Below are 18,390 nucleotides of genomic sequence, written 5' to 3' on the forward strand. Positions count from 1 at the left end.
GGCCTGTAACTGAGCCGCCAGGTAGTAACACTCGAAGTCTGGCGCTGCCATGCCCCCCTCATCCTTGGGTCGAAATGAAGTGTCCAGCGCTATCCTGCGTCTGCCTGCTCCCCATAGGAAGGCTATCACCAGTGATCTTAACTGTCGGAAAATAGAGCCCGGTATCCACACCGGCAACGTGCGGAAGTAGTAGAGCAGCCGGGGAAACGCTATCATCTTTAGTAGGGAGAAACGGCCCGTCACCGAGAGCGGAAGAGTGGCCCAAAAGGCCATGCTTCCCTTCAGCGCATTAATACAGCGGACCACATTGCCGTCCAACATGTCTGCCGCCGAGTGGTGTATATGTGTGTATATATATATATATATATATATATATATATGTATGTATGTGTATGTATATATATGTATGTGTATATATATATGTATGTATATATGTGTATATGTGTATGTATGTATATATATATATATATATATATATATATATATATATATATATATATATATATATATATATATATATATATATATATATATATATATACCTAAATATTGTAAACAGCTAGGCTCCCATTTGAGTAACCGGAGATTGGCAGGTCGTCCTCCCCCCTCCGTAGCGGAAATAAGCAGGATTTGGTCCAGTTAACCTTCAAACCCGAAAGCCTCCCGAAAATTCCGAGGAGCAGCTTTGCTCCGTCCAGTTCCTCGTCCGCATTTGCCAAGAACAACAAAAGGTCGTCCGCGTATAATGAGATGGCCTGTGGCATTCCCCTATAAACGAGGCCCTTGTAATAGCGCCCTGCCCGGGCCTCCGCCACGAAAGGTTCCATCGCCAGTGCAAACAGCAGAGGAGATAGCGAGCACCCCTGCCTAGTTCCACGGCCCACTTGATACTGACTCGAGATGAGGGAGCCTAGCCGGACCTGCGCCGTGGCTGCCGTGTACAACACTTTGGTCCAGCCTATATAATTATCTCCCAGGCCGAAACTCTGCATCACCCTGTAGAGATACCCCCACTCCAGACTGTCGAACGCCTTCTCAATATCAATAGAGAACACCAAGGGCATAGTTGTTTCCGACAGTTGATCCTCGAGTAGCCGTGTTAGTCGGCGTATGTTGTTGGTAGTTTTCCGCGTGGGAATGAATCCTGATTGGTCCCTGTGTATCAGCAGCCTGTTGGCCAGTATTTTGCTCAGGATTTTATAGTCCGTCGTCAACATGGACAGCGGACGATATGAGGAGAGTTTACTGCCCTCCCTCCCAGGCTTCAGCAGAGGGATCATTAGCGCTTCACACATGGACTGAGGCAGCCTCCCTCTCGATTTTGCTTCGTTATAGACTGCTTGTAGTTGCGGGGCTAGGAACTCCAGGTATCTGCTATAAAACTCTATAGGCAGGCCATCTAACCCCGGGGTTTTGTTCCGAGCCATCTGTTTCACTGCACTGCTTATTTCCCCTAGTGTGATGTTCCTGCCCAGATCATCCGCCTGTTCCTGTTCCAGGCGCGGCAACCGCAACTCCTCCAGGAAGGAGTCAATGTCAGATTCTTGACCTTCCGACCCGCTCTCATACAACCTTTCGTAATATGCTCGGAACCTATCTAGGATCTCAGTTTGGGTATTGTAGATGTTCCCCCTTTCTCCTCGATAGTCCGGATCGGGTGGCTGCGCCTAGTCGGGTTAGCAAGCCAGGCAAGCATTGTTCCCGCCTTGTCACCCTCTGCATGCGCCTTAGTCAGGTAGATCTTGTGGTCAAAACTCCGTAGCCGTTCCATTTCCACCGCCACTGCTTCCTTGGCCTTGCTTACTGCGTCTTGGAGCTCGGGGTGATTAGGACGCTCCCGTTCAACTTTTCGCAACTCCTTTTCGGCCCTATCAAGGTCATCTAAGAGTGTTTTTGCGGGCACCCGTAGATGCCCCTATGCAATGCCCTCTGACAACAACCTTAAAGGCATCCCATTCCGTTGCCCTGGAGGACGCGGAACCACTGTTTTCCTCAAAATAACGAGTGAGTCTCTCGCCTAAGGCGTCCCTAAACTGTAAGTCGTCCAAGGTGCCCGGTCGCAGTTGCCAGGTCGGGACTCGGGAAGTTTCGGTCATCCAGTTTAGGGACAGCAGTAGGGGGTTGTGGTCAGACAGCGTGCGGGACAAATACTCCGCGGTCGCTACAGTGGGAAGTATGAGCGAGGAGCACAGAAACGCATCTAATCGAACGTGTAGGTCATGTAGACCAGAGTGGAATGAGCAACCCCTCATGGTAGGGTGTTGTGCCCTCCAAGCGTCTTCCAGACCCCATCTCCCCTGCCATTCTAGCCTGCGTTTTGCTATTCTATGTACTGGTGATGCGTTCAGTGGTGGGTGAGATCGATCTAATGTGGTGTCTGTTACTGAATTAAAGTCCCCACCCACGAGTATTGGACCTGTTAAGTAGCTTGCCTGATAACTTCGTCAGAAAGGCGGGTAGATCTATATTGCGGGCGTATACGCTGCATAATGATATGTCCCGACCTCTGAGCTTCCCATCTACGGCCACAAATCTGCCCTCTGGGTCTATCACCTGTTTAGTCATTTGGAAGGGAACCCCAGCCCGCACCCATATCAAAGCACCCCTTGCGAATGCAGAGTATGTCGTGTTGAACAACTGTCCCCTCCATCGCCTCTGCAGCGCTATGCCCTCCTGCTTCGTTAGGTGCGTCTCCTGCAGTAGCGCTATATGAACTCCTCTGCGGACTAAATAAGCATGAATCTTGTGCCTCCGCGCCATGGTGTGTAGGCCCCGCACGTTCCAGGTCACACATTTCAATGCGCCAGCGCTAGCCATTGCCCCTTGCATACCCGAACATGGTAATAACAGTTGTCTTCCAGGCGCTTATGTTGGCACTTCTCTGACTCCTCCTCCCCCCTCCCCCCAACAACTATTCCCCAAACCCCACCTCCCTCGCCTCGAGCCCCCGAACTACTCTCGGCAACCACCCCCCTAGAACAGGACCCATCTTTATCAAAATAGTTCCCATCCAAACTTTTACCAAAAAGGGTAACCGCCCCAGTCGCCAACACTATATTCCGCAGTCTCTACTGCAGTGACCTTAGGGGCCAGCAGGGCACAGCCCGATTCCGAGGGTGTTTGTTACACTATGACACTCCCGTCTCCTCCGCCCCACAATCCCCCCATTAACACTCACGTGTCTCCGAACTTCTACCAATTAGTGTTTTGGCCCCTATGGGCACAGTCCCCCCCCATGTTCAATGTGTGGTGTAGCCCTTGAAAGTCTTTCCCTTCAAGCTTCTACGATTTCCTCCGATGTGGCGTCCCGACCGGACCTCTAGCCCCACCAAGTTCCGAGAGGTACGTTTCTGATCCTGTTGCCTGTTCCTCAGATTCTGAGTCCTTACATGACTGGCTGCGCACTGAACCCGTCAGGTCCACCACCGCTTGAAGTGCTGCCTTCCTCTCCTCCTCCGTTTGCCACACCGTTGGTTTCCCAGTCCTTTGTCAGCGCTTCCAAAGGTGCTGTGATTTCCTGGTTGGTTGCTTCCGCTGTTCCTCCTCAGCTCTGAATCGAGCGCCATCCGTTCCGGCCTTGTAAGTATCCCACCACTCCCAGGCATCCGCTGATGTGGGGAAAAATGGTGTTTTGTTGTCCACCACAATTCTGAGCTTTTGCTGGGAAGAGGAGTGAGTACTTAATGCCCTCCACACGCAGCTCCCGTTTAATCTACAAGAAGGTAGCCGGAAGCTTCTGCGTCTCAAACGTGAAGTCTGGGAACAGTGTCCTTGTTATTGTCCACCTGGAAGGGACCTGCTTCCCTGGCTCTCTGCAACAGCCAGTCCCTGTCCTTATAGTGCAACAGTTTGATCACCACAGGGCGGGGTGGCTGGCCCGGGGCAGGCGGTCTGGCCGGGACCCTGTGCGCCCGTTCCAACGAGAAGAAAGGGGAAAGCCCTTCCGGCGCCACTTCAGTCCGCAACCAGTTATCAAGAAAACCCACCATGTCGTCCCCCTCCTTTTTTTCCGGAAGGCCCACCAAGCGGACGTTGTTGCGCCTACTACGATTTTCAGCATCCTCCGCTCGTCGTTCCAGCGCCTGTATTCGGTCCAGAGCATCGCCCAACCGACCTTCCATGGTTTTAGGCACCGGGACCAACTCTTGCAGGGTCACCTCCGTGCTCTTGACCCTGTCCTTTAGCTTATCATGGTCTGCTCGCAGGAGCCCCAAGCCTGTCGCCACTTGAGCAATGTCTTGTTGCAGGGCTTCCTTCGTGGCTGTGATCGCTTCCAGGATGCGGTCCTGCATTTGCTGTAGGTCCGTGTGACCCTTGTCTGCGCCATCCGTCGGGTCAGAGCTAGTGGCACCGTCCCCTTTCCCCTTCGTCTTCCCCATCTTGGATTGTGCTCTTGGCGATGATTTTCTTCGGAGACCCGAAGAGTAGGAGGGAGGCTCCCCGTTAGGCTGGGGCGAAAGTTAGGTCACACTTTCACTAGCGGCTCCGCCAGTTCTAGGCCGCGAGTTACAGCCAACTCCCACTGTCGCCTCTCCAGGCCGGCACCCTCTCCGCCTAGTGATCAGTTCTCAGTCGGCCTCTCAGCTCACCAGCGCAGGCCATTCCGGGCAGTTGTTCAGGGTAACATCGGGTCCCCTCCAGCCACCTCAAGGTACGCGCCTCACCAGGGAATGGAGGGTTCTCCAACCTATTCCAGCGCGTCGGCTTGTAGGCCCTCAGCAATCGTTGAAGCTCTGGGTTGGGTAGGGTCACTCTCCTCGCCGTTCGGGCTGCTACCCTCGAGGTCCGGCGGCGCAGTAGGCTCTACCACCGTCAGGGTCTCATGGCGAACCTCCAGTGAGCTCTCCTCCTCAGGCCGCAAGTCCCCTCGGGTCCGCGACCGCACTCGGGTCCTCTCCCAGGACTTTCGGGCCTGCTTGCAGCGGGAGTACCGGGTTTCCACCAATCTTCAGTCGAGGTCCTGCATGTCCCCAGTGCAAGCAGAGCGAACGGTCTATTGAGGCCCTCGCAGGTTAACACTTGGGGTGCCGCCCCTCCTAGAACTAGGGTTCATGCGCTCTACGTCCCCTATCCAAATTTGGGCCGCGCTCCGGGTGCAGGGCTCTGTAGAGGCCGTTCCTCTTTGTAATCAGGGGGGAAGTCTCCCCTCTCTAGCTGATGCAGTGTAGTGGGAGTCCTGTTCGTCGTCCTCGCAGCCCTTCTTTGTTCGCGAGGTCTTCAGCTTTGGTTTCCCGGAGTTGCCGCCATCTTAGGTGCGCCTCGGGGAAGCCCGCCAGTCACCTATCACCGTCTCCCCCAAGCGAAGTATGGGATGTCGTGTGCAAGCTCCTCGGTTGCGGGCTCCTAGCGACCCTTCCGGCGACGTCCCCGATTCTGCCGGCTCTCTCAAAGCGGAGATCGTCGAGCTTCCTCTGTCTGCGACAGCGCCAGTTCAGACCTCAAGCCGCCATCTTAGGTCGAAGCGCCTCGTCCCACGGACCATTCACAAAGTCGGGTTTCCGCGTTGATTAGCGGCAGATAACTGCAAACACTGGGTCCCGTCGCTCCACCGATGCCTTCAGCTGACAGAGCAATTGTTTTCCGTCGGAATCCCCCCTAGTGGGGCCTCAAGTGATCTGGGGGGCAGGCGCTGTCCTAAAGAAGCAGCATGCTGATAACAGTGCTTTGTTTTTAGTAACAAAAAAAATGAGCGGCAGTAAGCCGCTCTGTAATGTATTATAACAACTTTTGTCATTTATATTCCGGCTGGCAGAAGGTGTCAAAAGGAAAGGGACTCCAAATATTCCAAACCGCCACCCCCTTTCTAATAATCAAAATGTGGATACTTTCACACGTTCGAAAGGCCTACCTGACCAGAATGGTATGTTTTACAATTCTATATTTAATTGGGTTTGTAAAACGGTAACAACTTAACTGCAATGTTTAAAAATAAGTCTAGATGTTTTTAGGCATTGCCAGTTAAATAGAATAATTGTGAAAAATTAAGGGAGTCCAGTGATTCCTCCCCTGGAGGGGGATAGCATAAAGTTGGAAGACCACTGCTCTAATACCACAGCTCCTTTCGAAATTAACTCCTGTATTTCCATATATATCAATCTGATCCGTGGAGAAAATTAACCTTCTGCATAAATCTCTGTATTGGATTTTCCACAAACTCTATGTGAAACCCTATTACTGTCTCCAAAAGGTTCCCCTGTTATATGCACCCTCTTTGGATAAAACCGGGCAAGTCTGCTGCCCAATTTTAAGGTGCTAACAGAAGGTCTACTCTTACCTGAAGAAAATCTGGGCCTTTTGTCACCCTGGGTACTCCTTCCCATGTGCCCTCTGTCTTTGAGGTTAAAATCTGTCACTGCGATAGGATTGGTGACCTTGGTAATTCCTGTAACCTTGTGCAAAGGAGCCTCTGGTAATGTCCTGTCCACGGCGGAGGTACCAACTCCTTGTTCTCCCAGCCTTCACAAAGACATTCTCCTGAGAGATCTTTCTGGGACTTCTGAAGAGAGCACAAAACCCCAACAGATTTCGAAATATCTTTAATGAAAGCATCACCAAAGAGCAGACCATTTGCTGATGGCTTCTCTTCTTTATGCACCAGAGCCACCAATTTTAGATCGATTTTTAATAAGATGCGTCTATCATTAAAGATTACAGTATTTGCATTGGCTAACAGCAAGCTGCCCTTTGTGTTCACTGACACAACTCATTCTTACAATAAACCTAGGACTCCTCAGCCATACCAAATATTTTTGTGACCGGTCCACAACAGCTAACACTGTCTTGACAAGACCTAATGCCCTTGATCACTGTTGTAAATAGGACGGTGATAGATGACAGGATACTTCTAGTTGATTACATGTAGATTTAATGTAGGACACAGCTGAGTACACAACCTCGCCAGCTGACCTGACCATCAACTGACACAGGTAGAACACTCTGGTACAGGTTAGAACACTCACAGGTATTCAGGAAGGCTGAGAAGGTGAAAACACTAAGGAAGGGCTAATGACTACTGTCAGCCATATTACAAGAAGAATCAATGTACAACACATCTCCCTCCTTTACAGAAAAGAAATGAAACTAACATAAAAATAAAGCTTGATGCATGGGAGACAACAACAATAATAATAACGGAAAGGAGGCCTAAGACGACTTGAACAAATTTTTAGTTCATGAAGGCAAAAGAGCATATTAGGGCAAAGAGTGTAAAAGTGAAGTGTGAGGTGAGACACAACACTTAAAACAACTAATGGGCATCACCACTACCTACTCCCCTTAGACTGACAAAACAGGAAAAAGATAGTGCACTCCCTCCAATCTGTCTTTGACCAGCAAAACAGGAAGAGACAGTCCACTCTCTCAAATCTGTTTCCGTCCACCAACACTTTACACTCTGAGTTGAAGATAGAGAGTTCAACATACGCCTTTGTGCTTTATAGATACCACATTCTTACATAAACTTTGAATATTCCAAACGTAGGTACTCCTGAAGATTACGGAGTGCAGTATCACAAGCGATGTAAAGAAATTCATTTTCCTTCTTGAAGCTTTCACTTCAAAAGATGGATTCGTCCATCCTTACTGTAAATCTTGGAACCTTTGTCCCAAATACGGGCTTTCCGACTTTGCCTCCGTTGTGGACTTTTTGTCCAAACTCTGACCTAGGACCACTGTTCCCGTTGTGGACTTTCTGTCCAGACTCTCACTTGGGACCTTTGTCCCCGTTGTGGACTTTCCGTCCAGAGACTCACGTGGGACCAGGACCTTTGTTCCCGTTGTGGACTTGCCGTCCAGAGTCTCACCTGGGACCTCTGTCCCCGTTGTGGACTTTCCGTCCAGAGTCTCACCTGGGACCACTGTCCCCATTATGGACTTACCGTCCAGAGACTCACGTGGGACCAGGACCTTTGTTCCCGTTGTGGGCTTTCCGTCCAGAGTCTCACCTGGGACCTCTGTCCCCGTTGTGGACTTTCCGTCCAGAGTCTCACCTGGGACCACTGTCCCCATTATGGACTTACCGTCCAGAGACTCATGTGGGACCAGGACCTTTGTTCCCGTTGTGAACTCACTATCCAGAGTCTCACTTGGGACCTCTGTCCCCGATGTGGACCTTCCGTCGAGACTCTCACCTGGGACCTTTGTCCCGGTTGTGAACATTTTGTCCATCTTGCAAACTTGACTCCACTTGCATGACCATTGTCCATTGCTCTGTTTCCATACTTTGTTATCTTTTACTTCTGTCCCCTCGCTACTTTGGCTCAGTTATGGACTAATTTTGCTCTGCACTTTGGCTTTCAAAGGTTACACGCACCGTTAGATATTAGCCATTTGTCCTTAAATTCTCTGTCTTATAGATCCTAAGAAACGACTGCCAGCCATATTACAAGAAGAATCAATGTACAACAATCACCTTTCCCAACAATATACAAATCTTCACATCTAAATCTGGTGTTACTAACAGTCTGTTATCAACCGAGGGTCTGGAGCACTCAGACCTCAACCTTACTCGTACATCTTTTGGGACCTCTCTTCTCATCCAAAACTAAACCTATTCAGCGACATGCTCCGAGGGTGTCCACTATGGATATAATGTAAGCTTAATGAACAAGGGGTCAAATGTATGCAGACCGAAAGGATCCATAAGAGCCTCTTCCATTTTACTCCTATTACGATCTGATGAGATCTTCTCTTCAAAAGATCCCTGCTCCATGACCTCTGAATCAAAATCAGAAGAACTGCTAATCTCCACCTCCGCGCTCCCAGAGGATTAATTACAAACAAGCCTTTTATGCTTACAGCTTTTGGGACCCTTACTCTGATGTTTTCTGGGCCTTTCCCATGCCCAGCTTGTGTACCCTCAGCATCAACATTATCTCTCACCAGTCAGCAATCCTGTTTTATTTGAGCAGATTTCCTCTTTTTTTTTTTTTTGTCAAACCACGGTTAACATGTTTCTTTTTTCGTATTACTTTACCTCCTTTTCAAACATTTAACTCTGCGTCATTGGCAGACCTGAAACAATTTTCCTCACCAGGATTATCCTTACCAATCAAATCTTCCTATTTCTTTTCCATTCTATTTTAAACTTACATGATCCTTTCTGTTGCCAAAATGTATTTTTCCTTGTTCCATTCTTAAAACTATTAAATGTTCTTTAAATTCTGAAAAAGCTATTTAATCTGTTCTACTGCTGTATTGTCTTCATCAAACTTAAAACAGGGAAATTCTTTTGCAACACAAAGCTCCCGTAACATTTGATTAACCCTGTCCATTTCGTTCACATGAAATGATGTCCACAATAATCAGTGACTCGCATAAAAAACCCAAATGTGACTGCTAAAATGCACTTTTAGTGAAATAAGACAGTACCTACTCCAATTGCTGAGACGCATTACACCAAGCAGTTTAACAGTCTATACTCCCTCAAAGATGGCAGCTGGCTGACTGAGCGTGCCACTGTGAGGTGAGGCGACTGTTGCCTCAACCATTCTCCAACGCTCGCACACAGGTCAACAAAAGCGCACTATTGCGATTTTGTCTTTGTTAAATAAATAATAACATTTCCTCCTTTGTAAAACCAAAACAGTCAGTTTAATGCATATTTCCAGTATCGTAGTGTTCTGGATATTGCTCCTGCACGCTCCCCCACAACCCTGCATACTATGCAGAATGCCTAAATGAAACAGTCCCCTGCGCCTCGCCAAAGAGTTCATCACACAACCTGCTAGACAGCTACCTATTCCACTTGAAAAACCTGACAATCTTTCTTCATTACAACAACGCTCCAACACTGCTGTACGGCCTGCTGTGTTCACAGTGCGTCCTACTACCCCAAGACCTGAAATTCAGACAAGCCACACTACAAGGTTTGATAACCTGTACACCCACAAATAGTCCCACGGCTTGGCAGCCTAAAAGGCTATTTTAGACTACTTACCCCTCATGGACTCCAACTCATTGCTCAATTGTGACACAATAAATTATAAAAACTGTAATCATTCCATTTGCAAGAGAAAACAAATATAATAAACTTATCTGAGTTAGCAGCAGCAGTAAAAGAAGCAAGATGACTGGTCTCAGAGGAGTTTTGTTAACATTGAAATGTTCTTGAATTCTGTTGATTTTAAATATGCTGCTTAGTGGTGGCAATAAAGGATGTACTGCATAATATTGGTCTCTGGATCTGATATAAAATCAGACATTTAAATCCAGTCCCAATAAATGGAACTGTCCGCAACTTACGTAGAATGAGAAACCCCTCTAATGTCACTGTTAGAATCGTAAAGAAACCAACAACATCTCTAGTAGGAAAGGGAAGTCTGCCAATAATAGGACAGTAGTGTAAGGAAAAGTAATTTCTCTTCCCAACACCCCCATAATCATGGTTTTTATACACCATTTATCCATAAACAATGAGTGAAACTGCTGATTCATCATAGCATGACTAGCTATAACACACATTAGACCAATCAAAAGTAAGTTCCGTAGTTACATTTTTATAACGCTAACTCCTTTCTAAGGTAGTCGGGAATCTTCCATTTCTGCAGCAAAAGCAGACCGGAAATGTAAAATACAATATGAAGCGTTATCAGAGTGAACCCTTTAGTGTGCTAGCAAGCTTGCATCGCAACTTCATACAGAAATTTCTTTCAGAAAGGTACATCAGAGCACAATGGTAAGTTTAATCCACAATACATGCTCTCAAAGGAAACAAACAAATTGCATCACGTTATGCGGTGCTCTGCGAAAAATGTGGCGAGAGGAGACTCGCACAGGGGCTTTGTTTGGGAGGGGTGAATGAGCAGGGTGAGCAAAACACTAGAAATTGCATCTATCTAAATTTTTCGCTTCACTGAAATATGACATAACTAAACTGTCAATCACACTTCTGAACATTATAACTTGTTTTTAGTGCAACGTTTATACATTTGAAAAAACGTTAACAGACCTATCCCCAGTGAACCTTTGGTGGGCCATGCCATCCTGTCATCCTTCAGATCAGCCCTCTCCACCAGTTTCATTTTATTACTGGGTTTGACTTCATTTTATGTAGAAGTCATTTAAAATGCCATTGGTCCAGACTCCCTGATTATCGCATGGGCCCTTAACACCACATCTGTCATTTTACTCTAGCTACCATGTTCAGTGCCCTTTATTAGGTCCCACTTGGGCCACTTAAAACCATGTCCCCATAAAACAAATTTTGCAGTATGAAAATGGAGGGTACCCTTTTTTGGCCTATATCCCCCCACACCTGAATAACAATCTTGAAAAGTGGGGGCTTGGACGTTACACATCTCAATTGGTAGACCCGGTGATAAACCTAACCTGTCAATTGTAGCTTTCAAGGATGGTTCAGGATGGGGCCTGATAGGTCTTGCCTCCACAAGTGCATAGTTGACCTGGAACCTCCTCCCACTATATGGAATTGAAGAGAAATTATAATTTTGCTTAAAAAATGTGGAGTTGGGTTTGCATTATTTGAGAGTTGTAACTTTAAGCGGCATTTGGCTTGTTTGGGCATATAATTGGGTAGCTTTGGGCTGGGGACAGGTCTCAAATTCTGGCAGCATTGTCTGTCTTCCTGAGGTTTCCACCACTGTTGAGGACTGTACAAGGGGGACCTCTGTTGTATTACACTTGCCACCATTTTCTATCTATGGCGCTGGATTTGATTGTAAATTAGGGAAGAGGAACTCTGTCTGAGAGGATACAGTCTTCTTCTTGCCTGGTTTCTCAAGTCAGTTATCTGTCTCCCACTTAATTTCTTACAGACACTCAGCCTTGGATTCTTCTGCATGCTAGGCTTCCTTGGTCTTCACCAGATTGCGGCTGCCTGCCAAAACAAAAGAAATTGAGCCCAGTGAGCTTCACCGGAATAACATTTCCAAACTCCACTCTTCAGCATCTTTTAGCCCTTCCTCAATCATCTGTAATCATGCTTGATTCCATCCTCCACTCCCTCCCTCGTGTGTGTTGCTGCTTCCCCCCTATATACCATCCTTCGTTGGTGGTCCATGCTCTCCAACTGCCATTAAAAAAGGCAATGATACGGACATCGTTGGTCGCGTCAAAGTACCCTCCCACCCCCACCCCCACACTCCCTGCCTTCCGTGTTGTTTCCCACCCTGTTTCTGCCCCCCAGCAATAAAAAAAAAACGCTGTGACAAATGACTGAATAAATATTATGTTGGCCAAAGATGTTTGATAAATCCTTATTTGTGGTAGGTACTAGCATCCCAAAAAAGTCTTAACGTTGATATGATTTATCACTTTGATTTAATCTGTGAAGCATTGGCGGAAATATTTAACATTGATAGGTCACCCAGTTTTGCTCCATTTTTCTATCCAACCGTATATCATTCACTGCGAAGGAGCTATGCCTCCTCCAAGCAAATAGAGATCCAAGTCAACGTGCCTAGAGTGGCTGCAAGATGTACTTTGCTTTTAGTCCCATAAATAGGGCACTAACTTATTGACGTGTTTTAAAAAAAAATATATATATATATATATATATATATTTACAGTTTATAAAACTCATCTAAAAAATTTGCACTACGGATACACGATCTGTCCACATTCTACTACTGGTAACACTGCTCAGGTGTGAAATAGATTAGTTTGATTTATGTGGTTTTTTTTAGAACACCTAGCTATAGAAGAAGGATTCATCTGCCTAAATTTAGAGGACATTTTAACGTTCATATAACCCCCATAATGGAACCCTCATCACGCTTCAAATTTGTTGGGTCTCAGTTGAGTGTACATCTAATTCAGCCTGACGCTGCCAAATTTACTGTTTTGCTTCTAGTCTTTGTTCTTCACACAACTCTTCTAGTGTGGTATCTTGTCAGGCTACACTTTGCTGCGTCTTTTGTTGTCTGAGTTTCTTCATGGTTGCCAGAATCACAGCTAGATATTTTAAACCGGGCCTTTTAGGACACCACCTCTTGGGTCCCACTTTCTACATGGAAAACCTACTTTCTTCTTGTTGAACTGTGTTCTGAACAACCCAGTCACAATCCAACCAGTATTAGAGTGCCCGTTGGAGACCTCTAAATCCGTACTTTTGTATTTTACGGGTGGTTAAGCTTTTGTTAATTCGAAAGGACATCTCTCCCCATAATTTTCAGCTGTAATAGGCAATATGTCCCTTCACCGAAATCTTTGGCAATTAACCTTGTATGTCTAGCACTGCAAGTAAATGTGGTGAGATGGTGAGGAAGCATGCTGAAACTGAAAGCAAGTCTGTTGACTGATTGGTCAAGAAATATAAACACACACCACCTGCTGCTTTTGCATCAATTTCTTTATATGTCCCACACGTCCAAATAGCATTTTTGCTTGATTTCTCACCCTGTACCAAAACGAAATCCACACTAAAAATATTGTAGATACAGTAATAGTCATGTGTGCATGTAAAACTTAGAAAACTTTTTCCACTCAACAGGAACAGGAAGGTGGTTGATTACTCGATGTACCAGGATTCTGATGGTAAGTGTTAATGCAAATCTCATCAGTTGAGGTACATTTATTACTTTATTTTGTAAGTACCTAGAAAAGTTCCCTAGACGCATGTTTTGCTATTTCTCATCAATCTTTTTATGCCCTATGTATGTAACAGATCAATATAGGTGCACGTTCTAGCCAGTCGCTATAGTCCTACCCGGGTCTGTATTTTCCATGTAATATAAGCTTTTGCGGCAAGACAGAAACTGGGTTCAGTATCTTTGAACGTCATGAATAATTAATGCTCGTGTGATCTATTACATTTAAAACAATTAAAATCCAAATCGATCAATCATAACCCTATATAAACAGGTTTTCCGCTTTTCTCTAATTCTGTCAGGACCTTGAGGCACAGATTGTGCTTTTCTTTCTTTGTTTAATAACATAACAGCCATGTCAACATATTTAAAAAAAAAGTCATTTCTTATAAACCTAGGGAACATAAAGATCAAAGGCAAGTCCAACATCCAATGGGCATCAGGAAGTGACCTCATCTGCTCGCAGCTGAGTGCAAGCTAAGTAGAGGGACTCTGATCCCCTTTGTTGCTCCATGTGATTTATTGTGTGGCTTTCAGTGTATTTGCCCCCTTACAGGTTCGGCAGTGCGCTACCTTTCACTTGGTAGCAGCCGCTTCGTTGTTCCTTTCACGTCCTCTTCGCAACCTTTTTCGGTTTATATGGGCTGGGCGAGCTGCAATACCCTGACCAATAGAGGGTGCGTATCCCTTGTCTCTCGCACCCTGCAAGACACTCCTGCTCAATGTCTCCGGATTGAACATCGCGTTGGACATCCACTTGCTGAGCTCCTCCATCCGCAGTGCTGTTTAGTTGGTTGGCCCGATTTAATGCCTGAAGCATAACACCCTGAGGTGTAAAACAGCCAGCTACAGCTCCCATTTCTTCTGGCAGACACTGCCCAGATGATTTTCTTTACTAGTGAGAGCCCAATGATAACTAAGAGTGAGTAGTGTCTGCTGGGGCCTATAAAGTCTTTAACCCCGAGTGCCTTACTGGGGGGATTGTATATTTTGAAAACAAGGGTACCCCATAAAGCGAACCTGGGGTGGAGACGTATTTTAGAAAAACAATGTTTCAAGGGTGGCCCAATGAGGTCCTTGAGAGAATAGAGCGTATAATTAATTCACGCTGGGGAGCTAAAAGTTAAGGTAAACATAAACTCATTTATTTTAATTTTTAGCATATATCATGGCGTTTCAGGTGCTCATAACGTGACACAAGTGAACATAGTGAAAACGAAACAAAATGTCACACAACAACAAGGTATAAACCACAAAAATATATACAATAGAGTGGGAGTATTTCCTTGGGTGGGTCGACGACGTTTCGATCTATATTAATTTTAGATCATCTTTAGGACTGATGGGAGCTTCCTGAAATCTCTAGCTGGATATGATAGTGGAATAATCCATCTTGACAGAATAGTAGTAGCTTGAATCGGTATAGTTTCTGATTTTGTATACAATTACAATGAGAGTCCAATGGTCATGGTAGTGACTATCCGGCAGTAGCGATAGGGTATTCTGTAAGCACTTGAATGGATCACCTCGTTCCTCACCGGAAGAACCCAGAGAGTCCGCCTTCCTCCATTCAAGTCCGAAGCCTCTGAACTCATCTGCGGAGTACCTCAAGGATCCTCACTCAGCCCCACCCTTTTCAACGTATACATGAGCCCCCTCGCGGCCATCGCACGCCAACACAACCTCAACATCATCTCTTACGCGGACGACACTCAACTGATCCTTTCTCTCACCAATGACCCCAGCACCGCCAAAACTAACCTACACGAAGGAATGAAAGAAGTTGCTGAATGGATGAAACAAAGCCGTCTGAAACTGAACTCAGACAAAACAGAAGTCCTCATCTTAGGTACATCCCCCTCTGCTTGGGACGACTCCTGGTGGCCGGAAGCCCTCGGAAAAGCACCCATCCCGACAGACCACGCACGGAACCTTGGCGTCATCCTGGATTCTTCACTCTCAATGAACAGACAAGTCAGCGCCGTATCCTCTTCCTGCTTCAACATTCTTCGCATGCTCAGAAAAACATTTCGCTGGATCCCCTCCGAAACAAGGAAAACAGTCACCCACGCTCTGGTCACGAGCCGACTGGACTACGGAAACACCCTCTACGCAGGTACCACCGCTAAACTCCAGAAGAAACTCCAACGAATCCAAAACGCCTCAGCCAGGCTCATTTTAGACATCCCACGCAACGAACACATTTCTGGTCACCTTAAAGACCTCCACTGGCTACCCGTCAATAAAAGGATCACTTTCCGTCTGCTTACCCACGCACACAAATCACTCTACGACATCGGACCAGATTGCCTCAACTCTCGACTATCCTTCTACACCCCCTCCCGCCAACTACGTTCTTCCAGCCAAGCCCTCGCCACTGTACCTCGCATCAACAAGACCACCATGGGAGGCAGATCCTTTTCTTACCTGGCTGCTAAAACATGGAACTCACTCCCCGCTTACCTTCGCCTCACCCAGAACCACCTAGCGTTCAGAAAGCAGCTTAAAACATGGTTATTTGACAAATAATCTTCCTCCCCTTCCTAAGCGCCTTGAAACCCTCTGGGTATGTAGTGCGCTATACAAATTTCATGACTTGACTTGACTTGACTTGTAAGTCCGAGTCGTTACAAAATTCTGTGTGTCTGGTCAATTGATCAGAGTTGGTTATATTCGGGTCCTTCTGAAGAGTCTGATCAGAGTTGGTTATATTTGGGTCCTTCTGAAGTGAGTCTGATTTAAAAACGTGGCCCAGAATTGGGGACCCGAATACCGGCTTGCTCGCTGTGGAAGAAGTTAATTGGTCCTTCTTAAACCGAACCGCATGGAGTCAATCTCGGCGGTCTGGCAGCTGAAAACGGGGGTCCGAGTGCCTTGCTGCTTAGCTGCTCATTAATATAAATTATTGGGGATTGTAGCTCCGCTACCTCTTTATCAAGGGTTCTTGGGCTCCACCCCCCCCCCCAGCCTATGTCCAATCTAGATGCTCTTATGGGCCTACGGTTCCTGGGGCCACTGCCTCTGATGGATCTCATACTGGATTCGATGGACTTAGACCACAAAATGATGGTCCTGGAGATCTGTGTCCAATCCTCCTGCGGATCGCAATCCGATCGATTATGCATCCTTGCTCTTCTGTATTGTTACCAGGCGATATCTGTGGCAAGGGTGACTACACAAACCTCTCAATAAGGATATACGGAACCCCAACTCTGGATTGCAAGATGGCAGTCATGCCCGAGATTGACACCGAAATTGGCCCCCTTTTTGGCCAAGTTTCAGGGATCAAATAAAAATTGTAGATAACTCCCAGGGGTGTCATGTCATCGTAATCTGGACATAATGGGTCCATTGATGAAGATATTGGACATGGCGGAAGATGCTAAGGCTTCAGGGGCACTCAATTCCCTAGAGGTGCTATCCAGCTGGGCGCAAGGAGCCATCACTCTCTTTTGTAATGCCAATTGTGCCATCTCAGTGAAGAGGCCCAGGTCATTGCTGATAAAAATAGATCCCAAACTCTGTGAGCTGGAGACGTCTGAGGCCAAGGTAGCACAGGGCAGGCCTGATCCATTCGTCGAGGATCTCGGAAAGTTAGCCTACTTTTCATTCACTTGATAAGGCCCAGTAGTCTATCAAACGGATCTTTAATACTTGTGTTTTTCACCTTGGCCGTCCGCAACAAGGGGTTCTTAGCAAGACGTATTCAATCGCCTGCCTCCAACAGGGGCTAGCCTTCTCAAAGAGCAGTGGCAAGATTCCTCCTGCTTCATAGGCCTCTACCCAACTTAAGGGCGTGCAAGACACTAAAGCGCCGCACAACGTATCAAGGGGTGGAGGCACTTCCACCAGCACACACAGGGTTTCTACCCCTCAACTCCCACAGGCGCTTGAGGGGTCCTCTGGCCCATTTCATGGACAAATGGAGGGCTCTTACATCAGACACCTGGATGCTCCAAACAGTTCAAGAGTTCCACATAGAATTCGATTTGCCTCCTTTCCAACAGGTTTCTCCATGCCCTCTTTACTTCTCCCAACAAGAGACCATCCTTATTCAGGTGGAGATTCAGGAACTCCCCACCCAAGGGGCCGTTTGTCCATCCTCCCCTCACCCTTCTGGGTTCTTAAACAATCTGTTCTGGTGGAAAAACGGGACGGGGTCATTGCCCAGTGATCATCCTCCTGGAATTCAACGAGTATTTGGTCTTCAGCCACTTCAAAATTAAGGACATCTATCTTCTTCTGGATCTGTGGAGACGCAATGATTGGATGGTCAGGCTAGACCTCAAGGACGCTTACCTTACGGACTCGTCAGTTCCTCCCGTTTCAGTGACAGGGCCAAATTTTCAAATTCACCTCTGCCTTTTGACCTCTCGCTAGTGTTTCACCAAGGTTCTCAACCTAGTAGTCGAGCACCTGAGGGCTTCTGGGTGTGCATGTTAGTGTATCTAGAGGATATGCTTCTCATGGATCAATGTCCTCGCACATTGTCCGCACATCTGGAGATGGAGATGGGCCTGCTCCAATCCCTTATGTTCATTGTCATTTGCGAGAAGTCAGCACTCCTTCATCTTGAACCGTCACCTTGCTGGGTTTCGTGACCAACACGGTGGGGGCTACAGAGTCTTCCATCCTGGAAGATGGCCAAAATACAACACGAGGTGCGAAGAACCCTGTTGAAGCCACAGACTACCCTCCGTCAGATTGCCAGGACGTTGGGTCTCTTGTGGTCCTCCAAACGGGCCATTTTCCTAGGCCCCCTTCATTTTTGGGCCTACAACGGTTGAAAGTGTTTCAGCTGCATCATGGTCTAAAGTCCTTCCAGTATGTTCTCCTCTCTGAA

The 18,390-nt window shown here is 46.9% G+C and overlaps 1 protein-coding gene across 1 annotated transcript in view; it reads left to right on the forward strand.

Annotated features, from left to right (window-relative positions):
• NUCKS1 (nuclear casein kinase and cyclin dependent kinase substrate 1) overlaps positions 1–18,390 on the forward strand; it is a 70,419-nt gene that overhangs the window by 6,170 nt on the left and 45,859 nt on the right. The window contains exon 2 of the mRNA XM_086923431.1: positions 13,451–13,494. Within this exon, the coding sequence (XP_086779557.1) occupies positions 13,451–13,494 (44 nt within the window). The remainder of the gene's footprint in view (positions 1–13,450; positions 13,495–18,390) is intronic.

The sequence above is a fragment of the Lissotriton vulgaris genome, chromosome 5, assembly GCF_964263255.1.
Source record: "Lissotriton vulgaris chromosome 5, aLisVul1.2, whole genome shotgun sequence".
In the NCBI taxonomy this organism is placed as follows: Eukaryota; Metazoa; Chordata; class Amphibia; order Caudata; family Salamandridae; genus Lissotriton; species Lissotriton vulgaris.